At 50.4% G+C, this 22,212-nt stretch overlaps 1 protein-coding gene across 1 annotated transcript in view; it reads left to right on the top strand.

The window, feature by feature from the left end:
• Positions 1 to 22,212, top strand: part of RERE (arginine-glutamic acid dipeptide repeats) — a 360,449-nt gene that overhangs the window by 299,066 nt on the left and 39,171 nt on the right. Inside the window, 1 exon segment of the mRNA XM_054691464.1 lies at positions 7,579 to 7,659. Coding sequence (XP_054547439.1) covers positions 7,579 to 7,659 — 81 coding nt within the window.

Genomic DNA, 22,212 nt, shown 5'->3' with positions numbered 1-22,212 from the left:
TCTTAATATGGTGACTCAGGGTGCCAAAGGCTCGAGGCCAGAGGGAGAGCCAGGCACAAGCTGTGTTGCTTTTTATGTCCTGTCCTTAGAATTTACCTGGTATCACTTCTGTCACATTCTATTGGTCAAGACTGTTGCAAAAGTCCACCCAGATCCAAGGGGAGGGGACAGGGACCCGCCACCGCTAAGTGGAGGAGCATCTTGATCACACGTAGGAACAGAATGTGGGAGGGGATGGAAATAGCCGGTTACAAATAGACAGCTTTTGTGGGCATGCAAGTTTTAAATACTGTATGATCCCTGTCTGTAAAATGAGTGTTTCCAAGAGTTTAGATATACCCAGAAACTTGCAACTCAGATTCTCCCTGATTGTACTAACTGACACCCCCATGAGGCAGGGACTGTGGGCATCAGTGCCCCTCTGGGTTCCATTTCTGGAGCTGATCTTACCGGTGGTGGGCTGCCAGTTGGTGAGCTGAATAAAATAGTGATAGAGACCTGGAGCCATCCCTTATCATGGTGGATTGAGGAATAGAAGAATGAGGGTAGAAGAATGATCTTATTAAACTTGACTTCCCTGGTTCTTGTTTTCATGTTCTTCTGCTTCTGCAAGGCTACGAAGGAGAGGAACCAGGTCAGAGGATGCCTATTACTCCTTGTCAGTAACCAGCTACTGAATTTGCTCCTAGAAGACTTCTTTTAGAGATGGACAGGCTTGGGTTTGGGCTTTTGTTCTAAGTACCATTCATTGAGTTTCTTGGGATGTGATCCGAAGCACCTCTCTTTTGTTAAAACTAGGGTTGATTTAATACTCAAGGTACTAAAGGAATTTCCAGGTAAGGAAGTTGCCAAAACATGTATCAGCAGGGTCTCTTTGGAAAGCATTTAGCCATTCTATTGTCTGCCTTGCTGAGGCCCCCTGTGGTGAGAACAAGAGGTGTCACTGTGGCCACTTTACAGATGGTGGGAGGCCCAGATGCATGAGGAAACTTGAAGTCCAGAGAGAGGCCTAGGTACCCGGAGAGGGAGGGATGGAGTTAGTAGTGGCAGAGCTAAGCATTAGGCCAGGTTGTTTGTGGAGTGATTTTTCACTTGGACGTACAATCTCTGACGCTTGTGCTTCAAAGAGCGAGTATGTATGTGTGTCTATGTAAACTTTCTTTTAGAGGGCTGTTGTTTGAAGAAATATGATACTCTAAATTTCTATACCAAATTGCAAGCAAGTAATCCTATTTTGAAATCTCATTTACTCCTTAACACTTCCTGATTAGCGACAGATCAGGTCAGGAGATTTCTTTTATCTAAACCTTAGTTTCTTCATCTGTAGAATGGGCCCAGGTCACCTTTCTGGAGAGTGTATTGTGATAATTGGCACACTTGTGTTCCTGCTCCTACCACTGCTGCTCCTCAGAGGCCTGGGGAGCTCAAACACTGAGATACTTCACTCTGGATTCCTGCTCTCTGAATTCAAGAGCAGTTGCCGGGAGGGAGATGTGGTCTAGAACTTCTCAGTATTATCCATGTGGAGATTGTCATGTCCCGAGACTATGGGAAATGTTGCTCAGAACAGAAGGTAGAGATTCAACTAGGGAAAATGCCAGAGCTAGAGAGACATTTGAGAATCATCAGTAAAAATGTGAATAAAATTGTTATCCTGTTTGCTATTTTTAAACTTTTACTAGTTTAATGAAACTGTTAACTAGTCTTGGAATATGCCAGTAAGTACAAGCGCACTTAGAAAGTCGGTCAGCACGCCAGGAGCAGCGTACCAGTCTTAGAAGTCTCACTGTGACTTGCTGGCGTGCCTCCTCCCAGACAAATTGGTTCTAGTGTTATTTATTGAAAAGGTAGTGCCTTGTTTGGCTCACGCTTTCGCGAATGTGTTGAATATTTAGATCCAAAGCAACATCCGTAGTACACTCCCAGCAGGAGTGTGGTGAGTATGGGCGATGAGGATCTGTAGCAGACATGTTTGCTTGCTCACTAGATGAGACGTGCAGGCCTCTCCTCTGTCTGGTCCGCAGGAGCCGCTGCTGAGCAGGTCTGGCTGCTCTGGGGCGTGGGGAAGGGTTTCACTTCTTGTGCCTGGCGCCTGTGCTCTTGTGTCACTTTCCCCACATTCAGGACCTACCTCCCTCTTCTAACCCGCTAGACCTCCGGGACTGCAGAGGGTGGAGGCCTCCTGTTCCCTGCCTGGTGTATGTGCTTAACTTTGTATCTCAGTTGTGGGAGCTGTGCTTTGCTTACTTGCAGATCTGCCTGCTCTTTAGTCCCCTGAGAACCAGTAAGTTATTTACATAAAATTTTGTGCAGAAAACAGGGTAGAACAGAAGGAGCCATTTTCACAGTGGGAATCATTTTAATACCTACAGTGTTTTCCAAACAGTTATGTAAGAGGTCTGAGTAGAAGTCACTTTTCAGAAGTCCTGGTGAGCTTCTGACTGGGATTCACTAGTTAGAATTCACCAGAGGGAGTTAATTTTGAAAGCTCTCAGTCAGGGGCCAACGGGGAGTTGTCTTTTAGCCATTTGTGTCCCAGGGCCCCTCTCTGCCTGCTTCTCCGCTCTGCTGAGACAGAAGCAGCGTGAGGAGCTCTGGCCCTCCTTACTTTATCATAAGAGAGAATGTTACTATATTTTGATCCAATTGTGTTTATTCCTGTAAGTATCTCCCATTTTGAAAGTGTCTTTGTCTAAACACCAGTCAGAATTGCCTTTATGGCACAGAGGAGTAGGCTTGATCTAGAACTTCTGGGTTTAAATCACATATTCTTAACCTTCTACGAAAAATGAGAAATAGAGTCCTGCAGAGTAACACCCAGGCTTACCATAGAGCCATCGGCTCGCGGTTTCCGAGCCCGCAGATGAGTGTTCTCTACCAGGAATTCGCAGGTGGGCACTCGGGATGGCCATGAGGGTCAGCTCAACCAGGGAAAACCGTAGCAAGTTGTCCCACACTGGGGCATATTTATGTGATGTGATAGAGATGCTAATTATCTCCACAACGGCAACTGTGTTCTAGTATAGCAATGAGCAAGTTAGCCTGTTGTACATCCTAGATTTGCACCATTTTTGGCAAAAGGAACTTCAGTAAACAATATAAGAGCTGTAGCAGAGTCCCAAGCTCAGCTGTGAAACCGGACACAATCTCTGTCATGAATTTGTTCTTCGCGTATTTGGATCTCACTTGGTCGTGGAGATTCGGCAACAGAACAGGACTTGTCTGGGCCCTTAGACTATCCAGAAGCAGCACCGGAGAAGCAAGGGCCAGTGCTTCCAGACCCTCAGCTCAGGGCCCCCAGAGTGACTGGCCTGCAAGTCCCAGCAGCATAAAGACCCTGGAGGAGACGAGGGTGAGCCCCAGGAGCAGTGTCCACAAGATTGGCTTTTAAGTGGGCACCATCTTTCTCCTCTATCCCATGGCATCCCGGCATGCCTAGAAAGTGTCTTTCTGGCGGCAGGAACAGAAAAGCTAAGGCGCACAGAAACAGCTCATTATTTCAGCACTGCAAATGCTGGATTTTAGCTCAACGACTACAAGGCTGTAGAGAAAGAGACCGTCTGTCTGTGAACTTCTATTTGGAAGCTTCGATATCAGCAGTACTGTCTGTAAGTTGATAGTGTTAATTATCGAAGTCTTTAAAATGTGAAGGTCTTCATTTGAAGGGAGATGAATCAAAAGAGAAAAGAATGGTGCAGTCCGCACACCGACCTCTTCCACTTGTGGGCCGCGAGCGTTGGGCTTGGCTTTGTTTCATTTTAAAGGCTACTCTGCATTTCTGGTAAACCACAAGGTAAAGGGTGGCCTCTGAGAAGCAGATGTTTTGCCAGTTTTGAGGCCTTGTGGCTTTCCATGGAGAAGTAACAGTACAGGCCACATGAAGCTTTTACTTCCTCTCCCCCCCCAGCCCCCTTGTGAGGCCAGCAGGGCTCTGCACTTGCAGCGTCATCACTGGTGCTCGTGGGCTGCTATGGCCTGTGCTTACCAGCAGACATCAGACACCTTTCTGCATGTCACAGCCATGTCCATGAGGCAGTCAGGCCAGTGTGCCCAGCGGGCTTAGAAGTAGTAGTGAGAACCTCGGAGGCTGTTTAGAGCCAACGCAGCATGGAGATCAGACTGCAGTGGTTTGGAGGCCGTGAGGTGTGCTGGAGCCCAGCACAGCCCTTAACGTTAGCTTTTCAGGCTTCCCGCCCTGACCACCCGTCCAGGCCCGTGTCACCTCGTGACCTGTTTCACATACAGATCAAAAACGAGGGTGCACTGCCTGCCGAGTGCTGTAGGGAGGCGTGGTGCTATAAAGTTGGGTTCCTCTCGTCAACAGTGTGGACTCCGGGGAACTGAGGCCTTACACAAATAAATAAAGGCCAGACCGATGGGCGGGGATGGTCAGGGAAGTTTCATTTCGGGGTGGGAGGGACTTGAGCTTGGGTTTAAGGTAACCTGAAGGATGTGAGGTAAGCTGCGGAGAGGAGAAGAAAAGATATCCCAGAGTCCAGACAGGGGCGCAGTGTGGGCCAGTTGGCATTTATGGGCAACAGGCTGGAAAGGTAGGCAGGGGCGGGATTCTTGGAGGGCCTTGAATTCAGAGCTGTTACTAGGTGTGGGCTCAGGGGCAGGGGACTCGGTGGAACCTGTGGTTCCGAGGGATTCCTTGGCAGAAGCTGGTAAATGACTGGTGTGGAGATGGATTAATAGGGTGCCTAGTGGGAGGGTGGGGCAGGGCTTTGCCCAGGACTGGCGCTAGAATGGGCGGAAAAGGATGGCTTTGGAAGATCCAAAGAGGGAATACTGAGGGCTTGGTGGTTAGGTGGTGGCCAGTAGAAGGGGCAGAGTCACAGAAGATTCCATGACTGAAAGCAGTCACTTCCGAGGACTCTTTGCTCTGTTTGCCCAGTGTGGCAGTGCAGGGTGTGGAATTTGGAGTTTGGGTTTGAATTTGACCTGTGCAGGGAGTTGGGTGACTTGGCCTGTTTACTTAACCGCCTGTACCTCAGCCTCCTTGTCTGAGAAACGTAGACAGTAATAGTACTTCCTTCGAGGCTATGGAGGTTTCTTGGTTACATCTGCCAGGCTGCTGGCATGGAGAGGCAGTTACAACCATTCACTGACTGGATGGTGTTCAGAGGATTGCATCATAGGTCGCTGAACAAGGACCTGAACTTCTGTCTCCCAGCTCCGCCACCGTCTCTGATGTCCCCCGCTCAGCCTTCCTCTCATGCTGCCTGGTTGTATCGCCCCTCCTAGTGAGCCTGTGTGTCCGTTGGCATCAGGCCCAAGTTCAGGTTGCACGGTCCTGGCCTTCCACCATCTGACTCACGCCAGATCACCCACCTCTCCTGTAACCTACTTCCCATTCTCCCTGTGCCTTTGGTGGAAGCCTTTCCAACCCTCCGCCCCCACAGATGCCTGCCCAGCCGCCCTTCCTGGTCTGGCGGGTCTCCCTGACTGGTGGGGGCTTCTGCACTGCTCAGATGTCTGGCTCCTGCGCTACGCTTCACCCTGTTGCTACGCTTTACCCTGATGGCGCTTAGCTAAGCCATGGCCTGGTGTGTTTTGTAATGACTTCACACACATTAACTTACCTACTAAAAATGAATCAATAAAAAGGTCCATGATGATGTGGTTTTTTATTTTTTTAATTACTCCAGTGCTAAGTCTCCATAAATCCCTAAGTTCTTCGGGAGTGGTTAAGGAGCATGCATGCTGATGGCAGGCTTGAGTGGCCCCGAAGTGCGGCACCTCCTCCCGCCACACCTGCGCTCGCTCAACAGCCTCGTCAACTGGTCTCTCCATTGCTGCCTGTCTGCCCCTGACCCATGTTCTAAGTCCCTATGCCATGGGGCCAGTCCTTTTCTAGTCTTTTCATGGGCCACTCAAGCATAAACTTCTTTGCTGGCCTACAGTTAGGACCTGAGCTCTGCAGCCTGGCTTCCGAGGCTCTCTGCAACTTGATCTCTCCTGCCTTTTCAGTCTTATCTGCTGGCAATCCATTCTGCACACTCTGTCTTCTTTGCAGTTCCCAGAATGCCCTCCATGCCCTTCCTGGCTGACTCCTGGCCTTGAAGCCTTGCTGGAGCCCACCTGGCAGGCTCCTGCTCTTCCTCCTTAACTTCCTCCAAGACTTGGGCAGAGTAAGTGGCTTCCCTCTCCTAGCCCCACCCACCGCCCTTTGTTTCTTTGCAGCTTTTCTTACAGGCCCGCACAGTGCCCCTTTCCTGGCCGTGGCGGGTCAGGCCTGAGCTTCTTGAGGGCAGGGCAGCCTTGCTCCTGTCTGCGCGACCCGCGGAGGTGCCAGGCAGCAGCCCAGGGTGCGGGTCGCTCCTCGGAGCGGCGCGCTGGCTGAGTGGCAAAGGTCACTCTTCCTGACTAGGAGAGCTTGCTGCTTTCTTGCGCCTTGACAGAGTTTTCCCTTGAACTATGAATTATTTTGAAAACTGACAGTGATGAGTCATATCTCAGAAAGGGGCGAGATCTGAAAATGCAGAGCCTCCAGGAATGGAGGCGGCGGCTGCGGCTCGCCCTGCGGGCCGAGTCCGGCTCTCGCCGAATTCGCGGGGCTGGCGGGGCGCGGGCAGGGGCGGGCCTCCCTCCGGGGCAGCTGATTTATTGGCTGGGCAGCTGCCGCGGCGCTTTCGCTGGGAAGCGGCGCCCCGCGAGGTGCAGCTCCTGCCCGGGCCGGGCGGGCGCGGCCGCCACCACCCCGGCCGGAAGGGACGGCGGCCGCCGGGCCCGGCCCCCGCGTGGCGGCCGAGACGGTGGGGCGCGGGGGCGCGGGGCGGGGGGCGGGGGGCCGGGCCGGGCGCCGGGGGAGGCGCGCGGGGCCGGGAGGTGCCGGGCGGGGGGTCGCGGCCCGGCGGGCGCGCGGCGATCCAGGCCGCCTTTTGCAGCCGCCCGCGGCCGCGCCGGGCCCGCCGCCTCCCGCCCCCCGCGGCGGCCCCAGCCCCGCGCCCCGCGCCCCGCGCCGCGGTCACACGCCGAGCGCCCGCCCCGCCCCGCGCTTTGTGGCGCCGCCGCCGAGGGCAGCGCGGCCTCCGCGGCGGTGCTCGCGGCCTGCGGCTGCCGCCCGCGCCGGGCCGGGCCGGGCCGGGCCGGGCCCCGAGGTGGGACCCGCCGGGCCGAGGGCGGGGGGCGGCGGGGGGGGGCTCCGCCGGGCGGGCGGGCCGGGCCGGCCGGGCGGGGCGCGGGCGGCTTCTCCCGCGGGGGCGGCGCGGAGCCCGCGGAGGGGCGGGGGCTGCGCTCGCGACCGCCCTGCGGAGAGGGGCGCCGGGAGAGGGGGCGCGGGGAGAGGGGGCGCCGGGGAGAGGGGGCGCCGGGCGCGGGCGGCGGGGGCGGGCGGCGGCCTGCGGGTCCGGCGGGCTCGGACGGGCCGGACGGCGGGTCCTTCCCCGGCGCCCCCCGCCCGCGGGAGGCCTGAGGGGCGCGGGGCGGCGCCGGTCCGGTCCCGGTCCCGGTCCCGGCCCGGCAGGACCCGTCAGGCGCGCGCGGGCGGCCCCGCTGGGGCAGAGCAGAGCAGGGCGCCCGGCGGCGACATCCTGTTTGCTGTTTGTTTCAACACCCGCCCGTCTCTTCCCACAGAAGCGCTTCGTGAAGGGGCTGCGGCAGTACGGGAAGAACTTCTTCAGGATCAGGAAGGAGCTGCTGCCCGGCAAGGAGACGGTGAGCGCCCGGCTGCGCGCAACTCCCCGAAAGGCTCCCGGCCCCCTGCCCTGCCTGCCCTGCCCTGCCTCTCCTCCCCTGCCCTCCCCTGTCCCCTGTCCTGTCCTCCCCTCCCTCCTCCCCTGTCCTGCCCTCCCCTCCCCTCCCTGTCCTGCCCTCCCTCCCCTCCTCTTCCCTCCCCTCCCCTCCCCTGTCCTGCCCTCCCCTCCCCTCCCTGTCCTGCCCTCCCCTCCCCTCCTCTTCCCTCTCCCCTGTCCTGTCCTGCCCTCCCCTCCCCACCCCTTCCCGCCCGCTCGTGGTTTCTGTCGCGGGCAGATGATGCTTCTTCGCCCAGGGAAGAAAATGGGCTTTCGTCATAAGGACAGAATAGCCCGGGTTTGGGTTTTGGGGTGCGGGAGAGCCCTTTGGAGTGTTGTCATCTAGTGACAGTGACTGACGCGGACGTCATTGTCGCTGGTGTAAGTTACCGGCGAGCTGCCCTGGAGCCGGGGCGCGGGGACCGCAGCTCGCTGTGTTGGGCTCGCCCGGTCGTCGCCTTCCCCTACTGTCGGGATCTGAAAGGCTGGAAGTTTGCAGGTTTCACTGGGCAGTCACACCAGGATTTTCATACATTGCGCAAAGGAAGCTTTTGGCAGCTGCTTCGATGCTTCACAAGACAGAGAGTCAGACGAGATGGCTAGGCTGGCAGCCCGCTGTGAGAGTTCGCTGAGAAAACTTCAGAGTGAAGTTAGGTGAAGAGAATCACCAGCAACTGACTCCGTTTCATTGACCTATAATTTCCTACAGGTGGGGGGGGGGATCTTGCTTCTTAACTGGGGCGGGCGGGACCAAGGCCAGCCCAGTAACAGGAAGTGCTTTTGAGGCCTTGGTCTCCCTGGACTTTGAACGGCCCTTATTTTCCCTGGGGAAGAGGCCTTGATGAAGAATATCCATTATAAAAGCGGCGAATTGTTTTGGTTTCACTTGGTTTTTGTTTTTCTGATTGTGTTCATTGATTTCCTCTAATTTTAGTTCTTTTGTTTTTTGTAATGAGCTGTTTCTGAATACTTTCTCTCTGTAGTGGGGAAGAAGCATGCTGAGGTTTCATAAATTGATGGCTGGTATCAGGCATAAGTGAACTTTTAATATTTATCATACATCTAAATAGGGTAAGATGAGTCATTTTGGGAAGCGTTCAAAAAAGAGAACTGTTGATAGAGATTAAACTAAAATCTCGCGTAGTCTATAATAATCTTTATTGCTCTTTCAAGAACAGATGGGAACGAGGTATCGAATGTGGCACAGTAAAAAGAAATGCTTCAAGTTTTCTGAGGATTTCGGTTGTTTGTAGTCTGATGTGTACTTTGAAGGCTAACGTGGAATTTTGGTTTGGCCAAACTGGGGTGAAAGTAAAAGAGCCGTGAGCAGATGTGACTGTGATGGGCAGGTCAGCATCTCGCGGCTCAGGTTGTATTGTTCTCTAACAGATGCAAACCATGAGCAATTTGATACAAGAAATTGCTCAACACTTGTTTTGTCTTTGTTTTAAAAAGTAAACGTTTAATAACACGATTAAGGCTTGAATTTAAAATCCACTGTCATGCATTTGGAAATGCCAATTTATCCAGCTTTTTATCTCCCTAGCAGAAACTGCCGTGAATCACTTTTGACCTGGGTGAGGGTCTGCTCACCTTCCTGCCAGCTCCTGCTTGTCACCTGTCCTACTCATGATGTCTTCCATAGAGGGGGTCTCAGTAAACCTACCCTTTGGTCTGATTCTTTGGGCTTTTCCCAGCACCTCTTTCTTGAGCCCCCCACACCTCTGCTGCTCTGGCACGCAGCAGCCGTCTTGTCTCCAACATACTTCTGGTCATTGCAGTGAGTAGGAAAGTTGTTTGCAGCACCGGAGGATTATCCTGGTGGACATTGGCCAAACCTTTCCGGTGCCCTGCTGTCTTTGGCACGGGAATGGGGGAGTCGGGCGCTAGGGTAAATTTCTAAGTATTTTCATCACCTGGGAGAAGCATTCATCTTATATTTTCCTTGGTTATCAACATAGCCAAGCTAATCATTTACACCACACGGGGAAGGGAGACCAAAGGTTACTTTTCATCTTTGCTGCAGAAGATGAGCAAATTGGGAGGTGCGTATGTTTTTGGGTCAAATCATCCTTGGCAGAAATCATCATGGGGTCATGCCCCTCTTTTTTATAGCAAATCTCTCTAATCTAGGTATTTTCCACATTCTCTTCTGTTTACCAGACCTATTAACTCATTTCTTTGCTGGTCTCCACTGACTTTGAAACTTCAGAAGGGCGTCAGCATCCAAAAGAACACGCCTGGTTGCGTGGGCGTGAGGGCAGCGGTCTGTGTTCTATTCCTGGCCTCACCAGTAGCTCTCTGCTGGGTGAGCTCTTCACCCTGCCATCTACTCCAGTTTCCCTTTGGGAAGTTCAGGTCTAATCCTGACAAAGACTCGAAATCTTCGTCTCTAAAACGTGTTTACTTTGCACTAGCATCTTCTGCATGCTCCAGTCTTTATAAAATGTTTGCACATTGGGCTTTCACTGCCTGAGGGCAAAGTGGTGGTTCTTGCCTCATGCCAGTTCACAGGTTTTGGGCCTCAGGCCATTTATAAATGGGGCAGTCCTTCCTATCCCTTAAATTCTTTCGGAATTAACATGAAATGATATGACAAAATGCAGCATGATTTTTCATTTGTAAATGTATTGAACCTGTTTAAAAAGAATTACCTGTTGTCCTTAATCCATATTTCCAAAAACCCCTTTAATTCAAAAACTAGGGGCGACTGAAGACCTTGATTAAAAGATGTGTTTCCTACCTCAGTGCTTTGGTGAAGTGGCTCATTCCTACCAGTTGGTTCAGTGTGCCCATGCAGGCCACAGTTCCTGGTGACGTGGGTACTGACAGGCTTCCTAGCTCTTGGTTTATGGGATTTATTACACAGGAGCTTGGCTTTACTCTGAACACTGCTGCCTGCTGAAGTGGGGGTGGTGGCTGTGACCGTGAAAAACCAGCTGTTTATAGAGGTTTAATTGAGTGGGTACTGTGTGTTAACCTCATGCTACTCTGAGAATTAACTGCAGTTCAGGTGTTTTACGTAACATGATCGTGCAACCACCTGTATTTGTGCAGTCCTGTAGCTCATTATCTCTCTCCCCATTCGCCTTTCTCAGTAACTATTTGCCTCCTTCAAGTTGCTTATAAGATATATAATCAGCAGTAAAATATGGTGAAGAGTCTTTGATGAGCATCTCCTTGTGCTGTTCGTCTCCCTCACGGCGCTGTTGGGCCTAAACCACAGCGGAGTCTGTGGTGGGGCATGTTTGTGTAAATTAGAGTCAGTGCCCCGTAGCTGAGCTGCTGAGAAGATGGGGAACTGGGCCTCTTGGGTTCTGCTTTGTGCACTGCCACACAGCCGCGGGTCGATGGACTAGATGTTAAGATAATGCCCCCCAGGGTAGATGATTGAAAAGTTGAACTTAATTACCAAGAAGGGAACCCATGTTGTGAATAATATAAAGTCATGGCATGGCTGTTTCAAAAGTGATTTTTCACTTTATTTTTATACACATTGTGGTTTTCGTCAACATCCTGAGACAATTCCTTCGGTGGCAGTGGCATGTCTTTCATGCTGAGAACATGTCTGTGTTGTCTGAACCGAAGACTTGCCTTGTCTGGCATGGGGTATTTGTCCCTTGGGTCCGGGCAGGCCTTTGTGTCACTCTGCCCACTGTTGTTACCCAGCCACATTCTGCTGGCGTCGACCACATGCAGTGCTCCCACAGCGACCTGTCCAGTGCAGCTGACATTGGGGGACAGGCAGTTTGATCTGCCCTGACTGGGTAGAGAGCAGAGGTCCTCCAGAGCGGTTGGCCTCAGCAGGGAGGGGGAAAGGCGCACACGCTTCACGGTCTGTCTCATCTCTTCAGCGGTGATTTTGGCACCTGACCCAGTAGAGGTTGAGCTCGCGTTGCTTGTAAACCCAGTTGTCGACATGTTAACATTTACTATACTAGAAACTCACTTTCACCCACTGTCATTTTCAGAACTGAACATTCTGTGTGGTTTGAGTTTTCAAATTTTGTGTGTTCATTGAGCACTGTAAAGGCGTGGGAGGTGTGCAAAGTACAATGAGGTGCTCTCTAAGCCCGGCAGGGAGGGCTCTTCCACGGGGGAAGGTGTCCCTTTTGCATGCCTGCGTGTTTGGCAGTGTGTGCTGCCAAAATAGGACCCTGGTGGTGTTCAAGCCTGACAGGAGCTTCTGGAAGGCTGATGGAGCCTGTGGTGTTTGAACTGAGCTTTGAAGGAAAGAGACAGATTTTGATAGCCCATGCTTGGGAGAATGGAGCAAGTGACTTTTCAGCTGTAGGAAACACATGGACACAGGAAATTGCAGAACGTGCCCAGCAAGTATGTGAGTGTGGTTGGAGAGAAGGTTCCATGAGCTGAGGCCCTCAGACTTGGGCCAGAATTATGGCTTGGTGAGAGATGGACCTTGGGAGACTGGCATTTGCTCCAGGAGTGCTTGTGGGAGGCCATTGTAAGCTTTTAAGAAGAGAAGTGAGCCTTTGAGCTGAGCTACGTGAGCAAGATGGAAACCAGAGAGAAGGTTCTTGTAATAATTCAGTCTTGACATAAGACAGAAAATAGGGCGTTGAGAGTGATTTATGGAAATGGAGATCAGCCTTTTATCTTGATTTTACGCTGTTGAAAATAGGTTCCTTTTTTGAATGGGTTCAGGAGCTCAGGGAAAGGTTTAGATGTTTTGGGTTTTCTTTAGCTTTGGGGTGATGGGGTGAGATTTAAAATTTTAATTTGAAACAAAATACAAAAATCAGTCACCTTAGTTACATTTCTGGGAATGAATTCTATTAAATATGTACTTAACAACTGAATAGTAATTATTTGTTCCTCCAGGCAAAGTATCTCTTGCATGGAGTGTATTTCCCCAGCAAATAACTACTATTGTTGAGAAAAAGCTTTAAGACTGAGTAATCAAAAGTCTGTTAATATTAAGAGGTTAAAAATGACTAGCATTCAGTATGGGCTTCCAGCAGGAGTTTATTTAACTTTAGATATAACCTTAGATAAGCGGTTTTCTAGCCTCATTAATGCTAAATGTAATGTTACATAACAAAGTGTGGCCTTCCGAAGTAGTTTGATATTATGGAGGACACAGATCCAGTTCTACCACATAAGGATACTTCCTGAGCCTGGTGTTCAGAGCCCTCTCTAGGGGCTGTGTGAGCTTGCTGCTCCCGGCCTGGACCTGTGGATACCACAGACTCTGGGCTCCAGTCCGTTCCTTCTGAACCAGAATCTACCTGGATCGTTGGAATACAGGGTGAAGTTTAAAAAGTTTTAAGGACCTCCCCGGTGGCACAGCGGGTTGAGCGCCGTGCTGTGAAGATGTCTGCACCTCTGCAGTGCCGGTTCAATTCCCAGCCGGGCAGGGAGAAAAACCCACATGGCGCGGTAGACCTCTCCTGCCTTGCCCGCTGCTCCCCTCTGCAGCGTCTTCTGTTAGTCTGCCTGTTCTGCTCCCCACTCTGGCTCTGGTGAGTTCTCTCACCCTCCCATGCCTCTGGTCTGTATCTCCAGTGCCTGTATAAATAAATCTTTTTTTTTTTTAAGATGTATTTATTGGGCCTCCCCGGTGGCGCAGCGGTTGAGCGCTGGGTTGTGAAGCTGCTCGCAGCCTCTGCAGTGCCAGTTTGATCCCCGGCTGCTCCCCGGCCACCGGAGGAGGGTCCCACATGGCGCGCAGACCTCTCCTGCCGCCCACTGCTCCCCTCAGCGGTGTGCTTTGGTCCTTCTGCCTGCTCTGCTCCCCGCTCTGGCTCTGGTGAATTCTCTCGCCCTCCCGCGCTTCTGACTGTACCCAGAGCTTGTATAAATAAATAAAAAAAATAAATCTTAAAAAAAAAAGATTATTTATTTATACAAGCAATGGGGTACAGTCAGAAGCGCGGGAGGGTGAGAGAATTCACCAGAGCCAGAGCGGGGAGCAGAGCAGGCAGAAGGACCAAAGAACACCGCTGAGGGGAGCAGTGGGCGGCAGGAGAGGTCTTTGCGCCATGTGGGACCCTAGCCGGCGGCCGGGGAACGAACCACCGCGCCACTGGGGAGGCCTAATAAATAAATCTTTAAAAAAAAAAAATCAAAATCATTAAATGTTTAAAAAAATTTTTTTTAAAAGCTAAAGCTCTCCGTCACATTCATTCTTAAAATAACAATGTTTCTATTCTATTTAGTCTGTAAATTTGTTCACTGTTGGGCTTGATTTTGTTTTTCAAGTTATTATGAAGCACCTCAAACATGCAGCAGAGTATCTGGGCCTGTTGTCATGACCAGGAACGGAGTGTCTTCCCATTCCCACTCCCCTGCCCCGTTTCAAGTAAGAACTGTTGTCCTTCCCGTGGCCTTGTAGGATGGAGTCCCAGAGTGTGTTCGCTAGACCTGCATAGGTTTCTGGTATAATAAAACTTTCTATTTGAAAGGGTGACCTCTTACTAATGTCAAGCTCATATATTACATATATTCAGTACAGTTGTTTCCAGGTGGTTTTTACTGGTGACCCTTACTGTGAATAGCAGATACAAGTACTTTGAGAAGTTGGCGAGTTGGGTACAAGAAGAGACATTTACGTGCCGTGTCCTCTTCGAGATGTAGATACTGACAGAGGTGGGATTTTTCCCTTCATGTAAGGTTTTGCTGGTGGAAACAGGCACAGCATTTTAGCAGCAAGTACTGTGATCCTGCAGTTATTTCCACACAATGGATTTGGGATTTGTTTCCATTAAAAAATGGAACAGGGTGTTGAATCTGTTCGTTCTGATCACCTGAACTCTGGGTATTGGACTGGGCAGTGGTTCTGTTGGACTCGGGTAACCTAAGGGAGGTGGCTCATTCCCTGGTGCAGATGCAGCAGTAGATTGGCCTGTAAGGGACTTGGTGTGCAAGTAAGGGACTTGGTGCTGGTGTTGAGAGTAAAACAAAGGGCCTTGGATGTTCCTTTGTTCTCAGGGCAGACGCCTTAGGCCTTTCCTTGGCCTCCCCTGGTCTTAGAGGTGGTGGGGATCATAGGAGAGTAACTCGGCTACACACAGTAGGAAACATGGGTATAATGTTACTGGACCCAGAGCAGTTTACAGGGATCAGTTATTTATTGGTTGTTTTCATGGGATTTGGCCGGGTTTTGGTTACCTGCTGACTTTTAAAATGGGGACATTTATGACTTAGGCCCAAATAAACTCACCCATTTTATTAGCTAGTAAAACAAATGGAAGGCTTGCAGTGGTCTTTAACAAGACTTGTACGCTGGGACCTCTGAGGTTGTATTCATTGTGTTTATCTGGTTGGAGCTCACACTTGATGGCATCTGTAGCTAGACCTATCTGCGAACCCACCTTAACATTGAAAATCCAGTCTTTCGTTTTAAGAAGCACATCTACTCTGTTAAGGAAAAAACACATTAAAATAGAAGTTTTAAAATGTTTCTGAAATCACAGTCCTTGAATAATTGGTTCATTTTTATCTTATTTGAAGTTATACCCTTGAATAATGCTTGGGAAGTTAGAATAAAAGTTCATTGTATTGTTTTGAAAAGGAAGCAGAGTATTCACCTGGACATCACTCACACCTCCTGCCCCCAGGGAAGACATCCCTGCTGCCCCCCAAACATTTTATTTGCACATATAATTAAAACCCATTAATTGTTTTCATAAAATAAGGGAAAACAAGCAGGGAATAACCTTTCTTTGGACACCAGAACTCCATTAAGCTAAAATTTACTTTTGAGGTGTTTAATTTTTACATAAAGTTTCAACATTAATGGTCTTTGTCAGTTTTCCACATTGGAGATACGATTCTTTGTTCTGTCCAAGAGTCTTAAATCCTTATTCTGAGCTAAACTGTGGCATCAGCGTTTCCAGGATTTGGCCTTGGAGGTGGCTAAACCATCACACTTGGCAAAGTTGGGAACTGTTTTGGGGGGACTTCGGTCCCCAAGAACGTGTTCTCTGGATGGGGTTTCCAAGGCACATGAGAGGGTGCTGACCCTCATGGCCCCCAGGTCAGCTGAGAAGCCTGGAAGGTGCCGAGCCCGCCACTGAGTGTGTGGGCTGCACGTGGGACAGCCACGTGGGCCTTGTGTAGACTGCCCTTCCTCTCCCGGGCCTTTGCTGTCTCCGCACGTGCTTTTGTGAGGGGAATGCTGGCCCCTCGTTCTCATGCCTCTTTGGCATCGTTAGTGCTAAATAGGCTCTCTCAGTATTTGTTGAAAGTGAAGTGTGAGTTCACATGTGTGTGAGTGATGGGATAGAAATGCATCATAACCGTAGACGTAATTATTGGTCCTAGAAGATTAAAACTTGAGTGCTTTTCAGGGACAGTTTTCCTCCTCATTTGCTATTTGTATTGTTTTTGGTGGTCCGCTTTGATGCAATTTTGTTTTATTTATTTTAAACATTTATTTATGCATGCAAGAATTGGGGTATAGGCCAGAGATGCGGGGTGGGGGGGGGAGAGGATTCACCAGCAACTGAATAGGAAACAGAACAGGCAGACTGACTGAAATACACTGCTGAGGGGAGCAGTGGGCGAGACAGGAGAGGTCTGCCACACCGTGTGGGTAGCTCCCAGGCCAGCCGCCGGGGTCAAACTCATGCTACAGAGGCTGCGGATAGCCTCATAGTGGTATGCTTAACTCCTTGTGCCACCAGGGAGGCCTGATACAATTTTAAAGACCAGTTGAAGCCTGAACTTTCTAGGCCTTAGGTTGTTGTGGATAAAAGTCCTTGAACTCTTTGTTGGGGTTCACTTCCTGTTCTGTTTATCATGAATAGTAAATTAACTATTTACACAGTGGTTCTGTTTTCTAGATTAGTTACAAGATTGAAACCCATGTTTATTTTTCTTAGCGGGTTTATTGAGCAAGTTAAGGATAAAATATCTTAAGACGTGGAGTAACCCATTAGCCAGTTGCAGCTTGCTACAAGATGCTCACGCACACACACGCCCGTGTGAATGTGAGTGTGTGCTAGAGGTGAGAGCCAAGGGAGGTGCAGAGAGCTCAGTGTTGCCAGGTCTCTGCAACTTTACAATGTTCCTGTGACTGTTTATGGAATTTTCCCCCTTTCAGTTTGTTATGAGTCACCATCATATGCCGTTTTATTATCTTGAAAAGTCTCTGGAATTTTTATCCTGTGTCTCTGCCATCTGAGTGAAACACCACAGAGGATGTTCTGAACAACAGAAGCTAGAGGTTTTCCTACACTGGTTCTGTATTTTTGACTGCAACAATTGTATCTTTGTTCCCTTCTGCAAAAGTTGGGTTTTTCTTGAGTTTGGCAAGTAAGGATGACACTTTGTGTTTCCTTCAGAGGACTGGAGCAGCTCAGATGCAGCCACTGCCTTTGCGATTTGGTGATTCTTGAGTTAGGCCCAGGCCTCCTAGGATCAGAACTTAGTTCTCCATCCCACAAAGGCTCTCCTTTGGGAATGTGCTAACAAGGGATGCTATTTCAGATTAGTCACTGTCCTTAAGTTGTCGAAGGAAGTGATTGCATTTTTGAAGGCGAGTCTGAAATTTGCGGAGGAAAGATTAAATTCTAAAGGAAATAGGCCTCACAGATCTGCACACATGGCCAGCTGCAGCCACTTAAAGCAGGCGGCGCGTGAGCTAGGCCAGCCCTGGAGACTCCCACTGGCCAGAGAGCAGGATGGGAAACAAAGCAAAACTCGTAAAATTAAATCTCAGTTGCTCTGTCCTGGACCGAACTTACTCATCAAAACTCATTTCTCCGGCCTCCCTGGTGGCACAAGTGGTTCAGATGCAACCTGTGAAGCTCTCACCAGCCACTGCAGCACGAGTTCAGTCCCCGGCCAGGGAGCTACCCACATGGCACAATAGACATCTTCTGTCTCCCCGCTGCTCCCCTCAGCAGTTGTTTTCAGTGGATCTGCCTGTTTTGCTCCCCACTCTGTCTCTGGTGAATCCTCTCACCCCCCCTCCCCCGTACCTCTGGCCTGTACCCCAGTTCTTGTATGCATAAATAAATAAATCTTTAAAAAAATAATTATAAAAAAGTATCTCCTTTGATCATGTAATACCGGTGACTCAGGAGCATAGTGGGGAGGGGAGAGTGAGTGTGCGTGTGCGTGCACTGTAGTGTGCACACCAGGTGACCAGGCAGAACTGGAGAGGTAAAGCACGAGCGTCCCAGTGTCGTGGACACTCACTCACCCGAGGACGAGCACATGTGAGCCAGGAGTGTGCTGGGTCCGGCATGTGTCTTGTCTCAGACTGAAGCTCTCGGTTTTCCTTTGTACTGTATTCTGTTCGGATTACTAATTTTCCAATTGCTAAGTACCTAACGAAGCATGTATATAATTACTTAGAATTGTTGTAAGATTTTTTTCTAGAAATCAGTTGTTGAGGATGTTTAGATACTGTGCATGTAAAAACGTTATCAGTTATTTCAGATAACTCAGCAAGCACTTGTACATGCTCCGGAGGCTCATTTGATGGGAGAGAAGAGCTGGGACTCGCCTCCTGGGGCTGGCTGAGTGTGTGGCGAGGCAGCCAGTGGGGATGGGAGTCTAAGGAGTGCAGATGAAGGCTGAGGGAACTGTGAGCATCCTGGGAAATGTGGAGTTAGGGTTGGAAGCTTCATGAAACATAGGTGTTTAAGAATGTTTGAAGAGCCTCACCAAAGGGTCCTCAAGGCGTGTCCCCGCGGCCTAGTTCCTCCGCAGTTTCTGCGGCACCTGCGACCTCAGCTCTTTCAGGGCTACTGTGGTGTGTTGGGACATGGTGTTTTGAAACCTTCTCCTCGCTATGCTGGCCCCCGAATTGCTTCACCCTCCACGTGTGGCCCTGGTCGCGTCCCCTGGCACCGGCAGGGACCCTCTGCTGCAACCCTGGCTCGGAGGTGCTTAGACACTAAAGGGCAGGTCACGTGTCTCCTGCTGGCTCCCAGCTCTCCAACCACGTCCCGCACCCTCATTCTTGGGGGACTCCTTCCGACCTGGCCCTGGCCCTTTCCCTCACCCGCAGGCAGCCACGTGTGCTGATCGGTACTTGGTAGCACAGCAGGTCACATGGGCTTGATTGTTCTAGGCTGAGTTTATAGCACTTGTTTCACATCTAAACCCACCGCTCACAGTAATGAGGTGTAATGTTGGGATTTACGACAAGACGGTCGAGCAGTGCGGCCGCAGACCAGTCGTCCACCTGCCTTTCTGTACCTGGAATGAACCTGAGCAAAGATGTCCAGGGCCAGCTGCAGCGTCTTCCCCGTGACACTCGGGCCCTCTCCTCGCAGTAGACCTTTCCTTCTACCCACCTCCCTAGTGCCTAGACCCTTCGCAGACCTTGTCTGTGCGGGTGACCCGGGCTCCGTGTCAGTCCCTTTTCCTTCCTGCCTTCTTCGTAAACTGCCGGTTAGGCTGTTGAGATCGACCTGGAATGAGAGCTCTGCTGCCTCTACCCCACCCAACCCAAACTCTAGAAACAGGCTGCCTGGAGCCCTGGATTTTAAGGTAAAATCAGTGCTTTGTACTTGCTGCTGGCCTTCCAGATTGGATTATCTGCCTTTCCTGGAATGCCCCCTCCCTAGAGCCCTTCTGTCTCCCCCCACAAGAGAGGACCCAAGCAGTGTGCTGTGTAGCGAGTGGCGGGAGTGTGTCTGTCTCAACACAAGTGTCAGCCTGGGCTCTTCTCCCTGCAGCCTCTCCAGGTGGTGGAGCCAGGCCTAGGAGCTTGCACAGCATTTCAGTCTGTTGACCCTCGCTGGTGACAGGAGGGCAAGGTCAGAAGGTCTGTGACAGCGCCACGGCATTATCTTGGACAGGCATGAATTCTGAGGCATCAGGTCTGCTGGTTGCAGTTCCAGAGGCGCTACTCCCTCTGCTGGTTTTGCAGCGCCGGATGCATCCTGGGAAATACACAGCGCCCTGTCTGGGATGCCACGGTCTGTTTCCCAGGTCTTTGGCTGTGTGTGTTGCACAAGAAAAGCTGGATTCTTTGTGACTGTGGGAAAATTACTTCAATTCTTAAATAAGAATGAATGCAAGCAGTAAATATGACAGAAATTCCTGTCTAACACCATTTCCCCTGCCTCACATCCATTCCCTAAAATATTGCAAGGCATTTTGACTTACTTGGGGTGCTCCCCAAACTGAGCATTTTTCGGTTTGACTTTTTGTTCACTCACACTTGTTTTCTTTCACCACCACCCCTATCCCTGCCTGGCCTTCTCCTCCCCCTCGCACGCACGGCAGAAGGCATTTTTTATAGCACACATAACCTTTTTAAACCGAAAAGAAAGTGCATTGCTTATAACAAAATGAATTTCTTTTCTGCTTTTATTTTGAAAAGTCCTCCCTGTTGTTTAATGTGGAGGATATTGGTGCCGAAAGCCTGTTCCAAGTAGGCATGTGTGCGTCCCAGAGGAACTTTTGATTTATTTCCTTAACTCTGCCCTCCTTTCTCTGTGGTTCAGAAACCTTTAATGATCTGTGAAGCTCTGAGACTTCAGTGCAAAACAGTAGTCTTTTTAAGAACCCCTCCTACTATATAAAAGGCCTGCCGGTTTCTACATGCTGAGTTTTTGACTCCCTGAAAGGCTGACCTCTCACAAATTTTGGTTGTACAGCAGGGCATCCTGGGTTGGGGCCTTGAAAATGCTTTTGTGAAATATTTTTTTCTCCTTCTCTCCCTCTCTTTGAAAAGTTGTAATGAAAATTCCGGGCTCTCCGCCAGCTGTGGGATGAGATACAGTCAGTAGGAATGTTTCTGGTGCCCTTTGTTATTGGTCGGCTTTGATTAGGTTTATTTCCCGCAAGCTTAATTTTGCGCCCCCCTCCCCCCTTTATGGCTAAGGAGGTTAACTTAGCCAAGGTTAAGCATTTTATTACACTGACTCCTGCAAACTTAGTGGAGCCACCATGCTAGGCTTTTGTGGCAAAAAGAAACGAGGGGAAAGAGCTTTTTGCCTGCAAGTCTGCGTTTTCCCTCCACCACTGCCTTCTGCTCCGAGCGCCTGCTTCATAGCAGAACGAGGCCGGCTTCATTACTTTCTCCCATTTCTTCTCCTTAAGGTGTTCCCGGAAACCACTGTACAGTTTGTCTTGAGCCTTTGTTCTGCTAGAAGTCATGGCAGACCTCTGTCTTCGGGTGTCTGCCAGGTGGAGGGAGGAGGCCTCAGAGCAGCAGTCCATGCTGAGACGCCTTTGATCCTCCTTGCGGTTCTCTTTCAAAAGAAAGAAGTGGTTACGGCTTTAAAAGTTTTTAATACTGCTTTGACTTTGTATTTATAACTCTTTTCATCCTTGCAAATGAGAACACTTTACAGACAGCATTTCACCAGCCACCCCCAGGCTGCCAGGGTGATTGCTCAGCACAGGAGGACACGGAGCCACAGTGACCCTCAAAGGGGCCTCCTAGACTCAGGCCAGGCTGGGAGTAGGGGTGAGCCACGAGTGGGGCCTCTGGTAGGAGACTTGGGTGTGGCACTGTTATAGGACAGGGAGAGGGGCAGCCCAAACCACCCTGTTGCAGCACCATGTGTGCTTTCCTAAGAGGAGGAAAGAGGCTTTCTGATGGGCATCCCTGCTTCACAGTAGGATTCCTTGGTGACTAGGGTGGTGAAGTGCACGTGCAAGCCGCCCTCCAAGGCCCAGAGCTGTCAGGGCAGACCCTGGCAAGCTAGCAGATGGCGCTGGGGTTGAAATTCTGTTTGATCAGCGTCCTAGAATCTGCTCAGTCTCTGCCGGGAAGAACGTGGCCTGTTTCATTCTGGGTTAGGTCCTGGGTGCCTGCTAGACCTCTGCCCACAGATGCGTCTGTGATGGGGATTGCAGTGTGGCTCTGTGTCACCTCTTCCCTCAGTCACGGCTAGAGTGGGCTGCTGAAGGGGCCTGTGCCGAGCTGGGTTCCTCCTGCTGCCTCTGGCCTCCCACAGTCTGCAGGGAGCTCTCTGGACCTTCTCCCTTGGCGTTCAGTTGTGCTCGCCCTGGAGAATTTGCTCCCTTTTGATGAGGGGTCTGCGAGGCCTGGGCTCGCTCTGTGTGCTGGGGGCCGGGGGGGGGGGCGGCACGCTGGTGGCGCAGTTCTTCTCATTGGTTCTCCCACAAACTCAGGTGAACCCTGGTTCTTGCCTGAGCTGAGAATTTTGGTCTAAAATTATATATGAGCACGTGCCCTCTTACACTTGTGAAGAATCTGTTTGGACCCAGTGGACTAGAAATCGCAGAATGTTCTAATTATTCTCAGCTGTTCTCTTTCTCATACAAACAAATTTGCATACAATACTATAAATTTTAAAGTTTGCATAAAATAACTAAATTTTAAAACTCCTGAGTTTTGGGTTATATGTGGATTCCTTTTAAGACTCTTTAGTTTGAATTAATTTAAAACTTAAAAGTTGCAAGAATAACAATAAAGAATTCCTATATATCCTCACCCATATTTCCTAAATATTAACATATTAACATGTTACTTTTAACTGATTTTGTAATTCTTCCTTCGAAAGCTGTGGGGTTTTGT

The sequence above is a fragment of the Talpa occidentalis genome, unplaced genomic scaffold (assembly GCF_014898055.3).
Source record: "Talpa occidentalis isolate TD23 unplaced genomic scaffold, MPIMG_talOcc4v2.1 talOcc4.9, whole genome shotgun sequence".
Classification (NCBI taxonomy): domain Eukaryota; kingdom Metazoa; phylum Chordata; class Mammalia; order Eulipotyphla; family Talpidae; genus Talpa; species Talpa occidentalis.
Note: the sequence above shows the minus strand (reverse complement) of the source record. Positions and strands in the feature narration are given on the sequence as shown.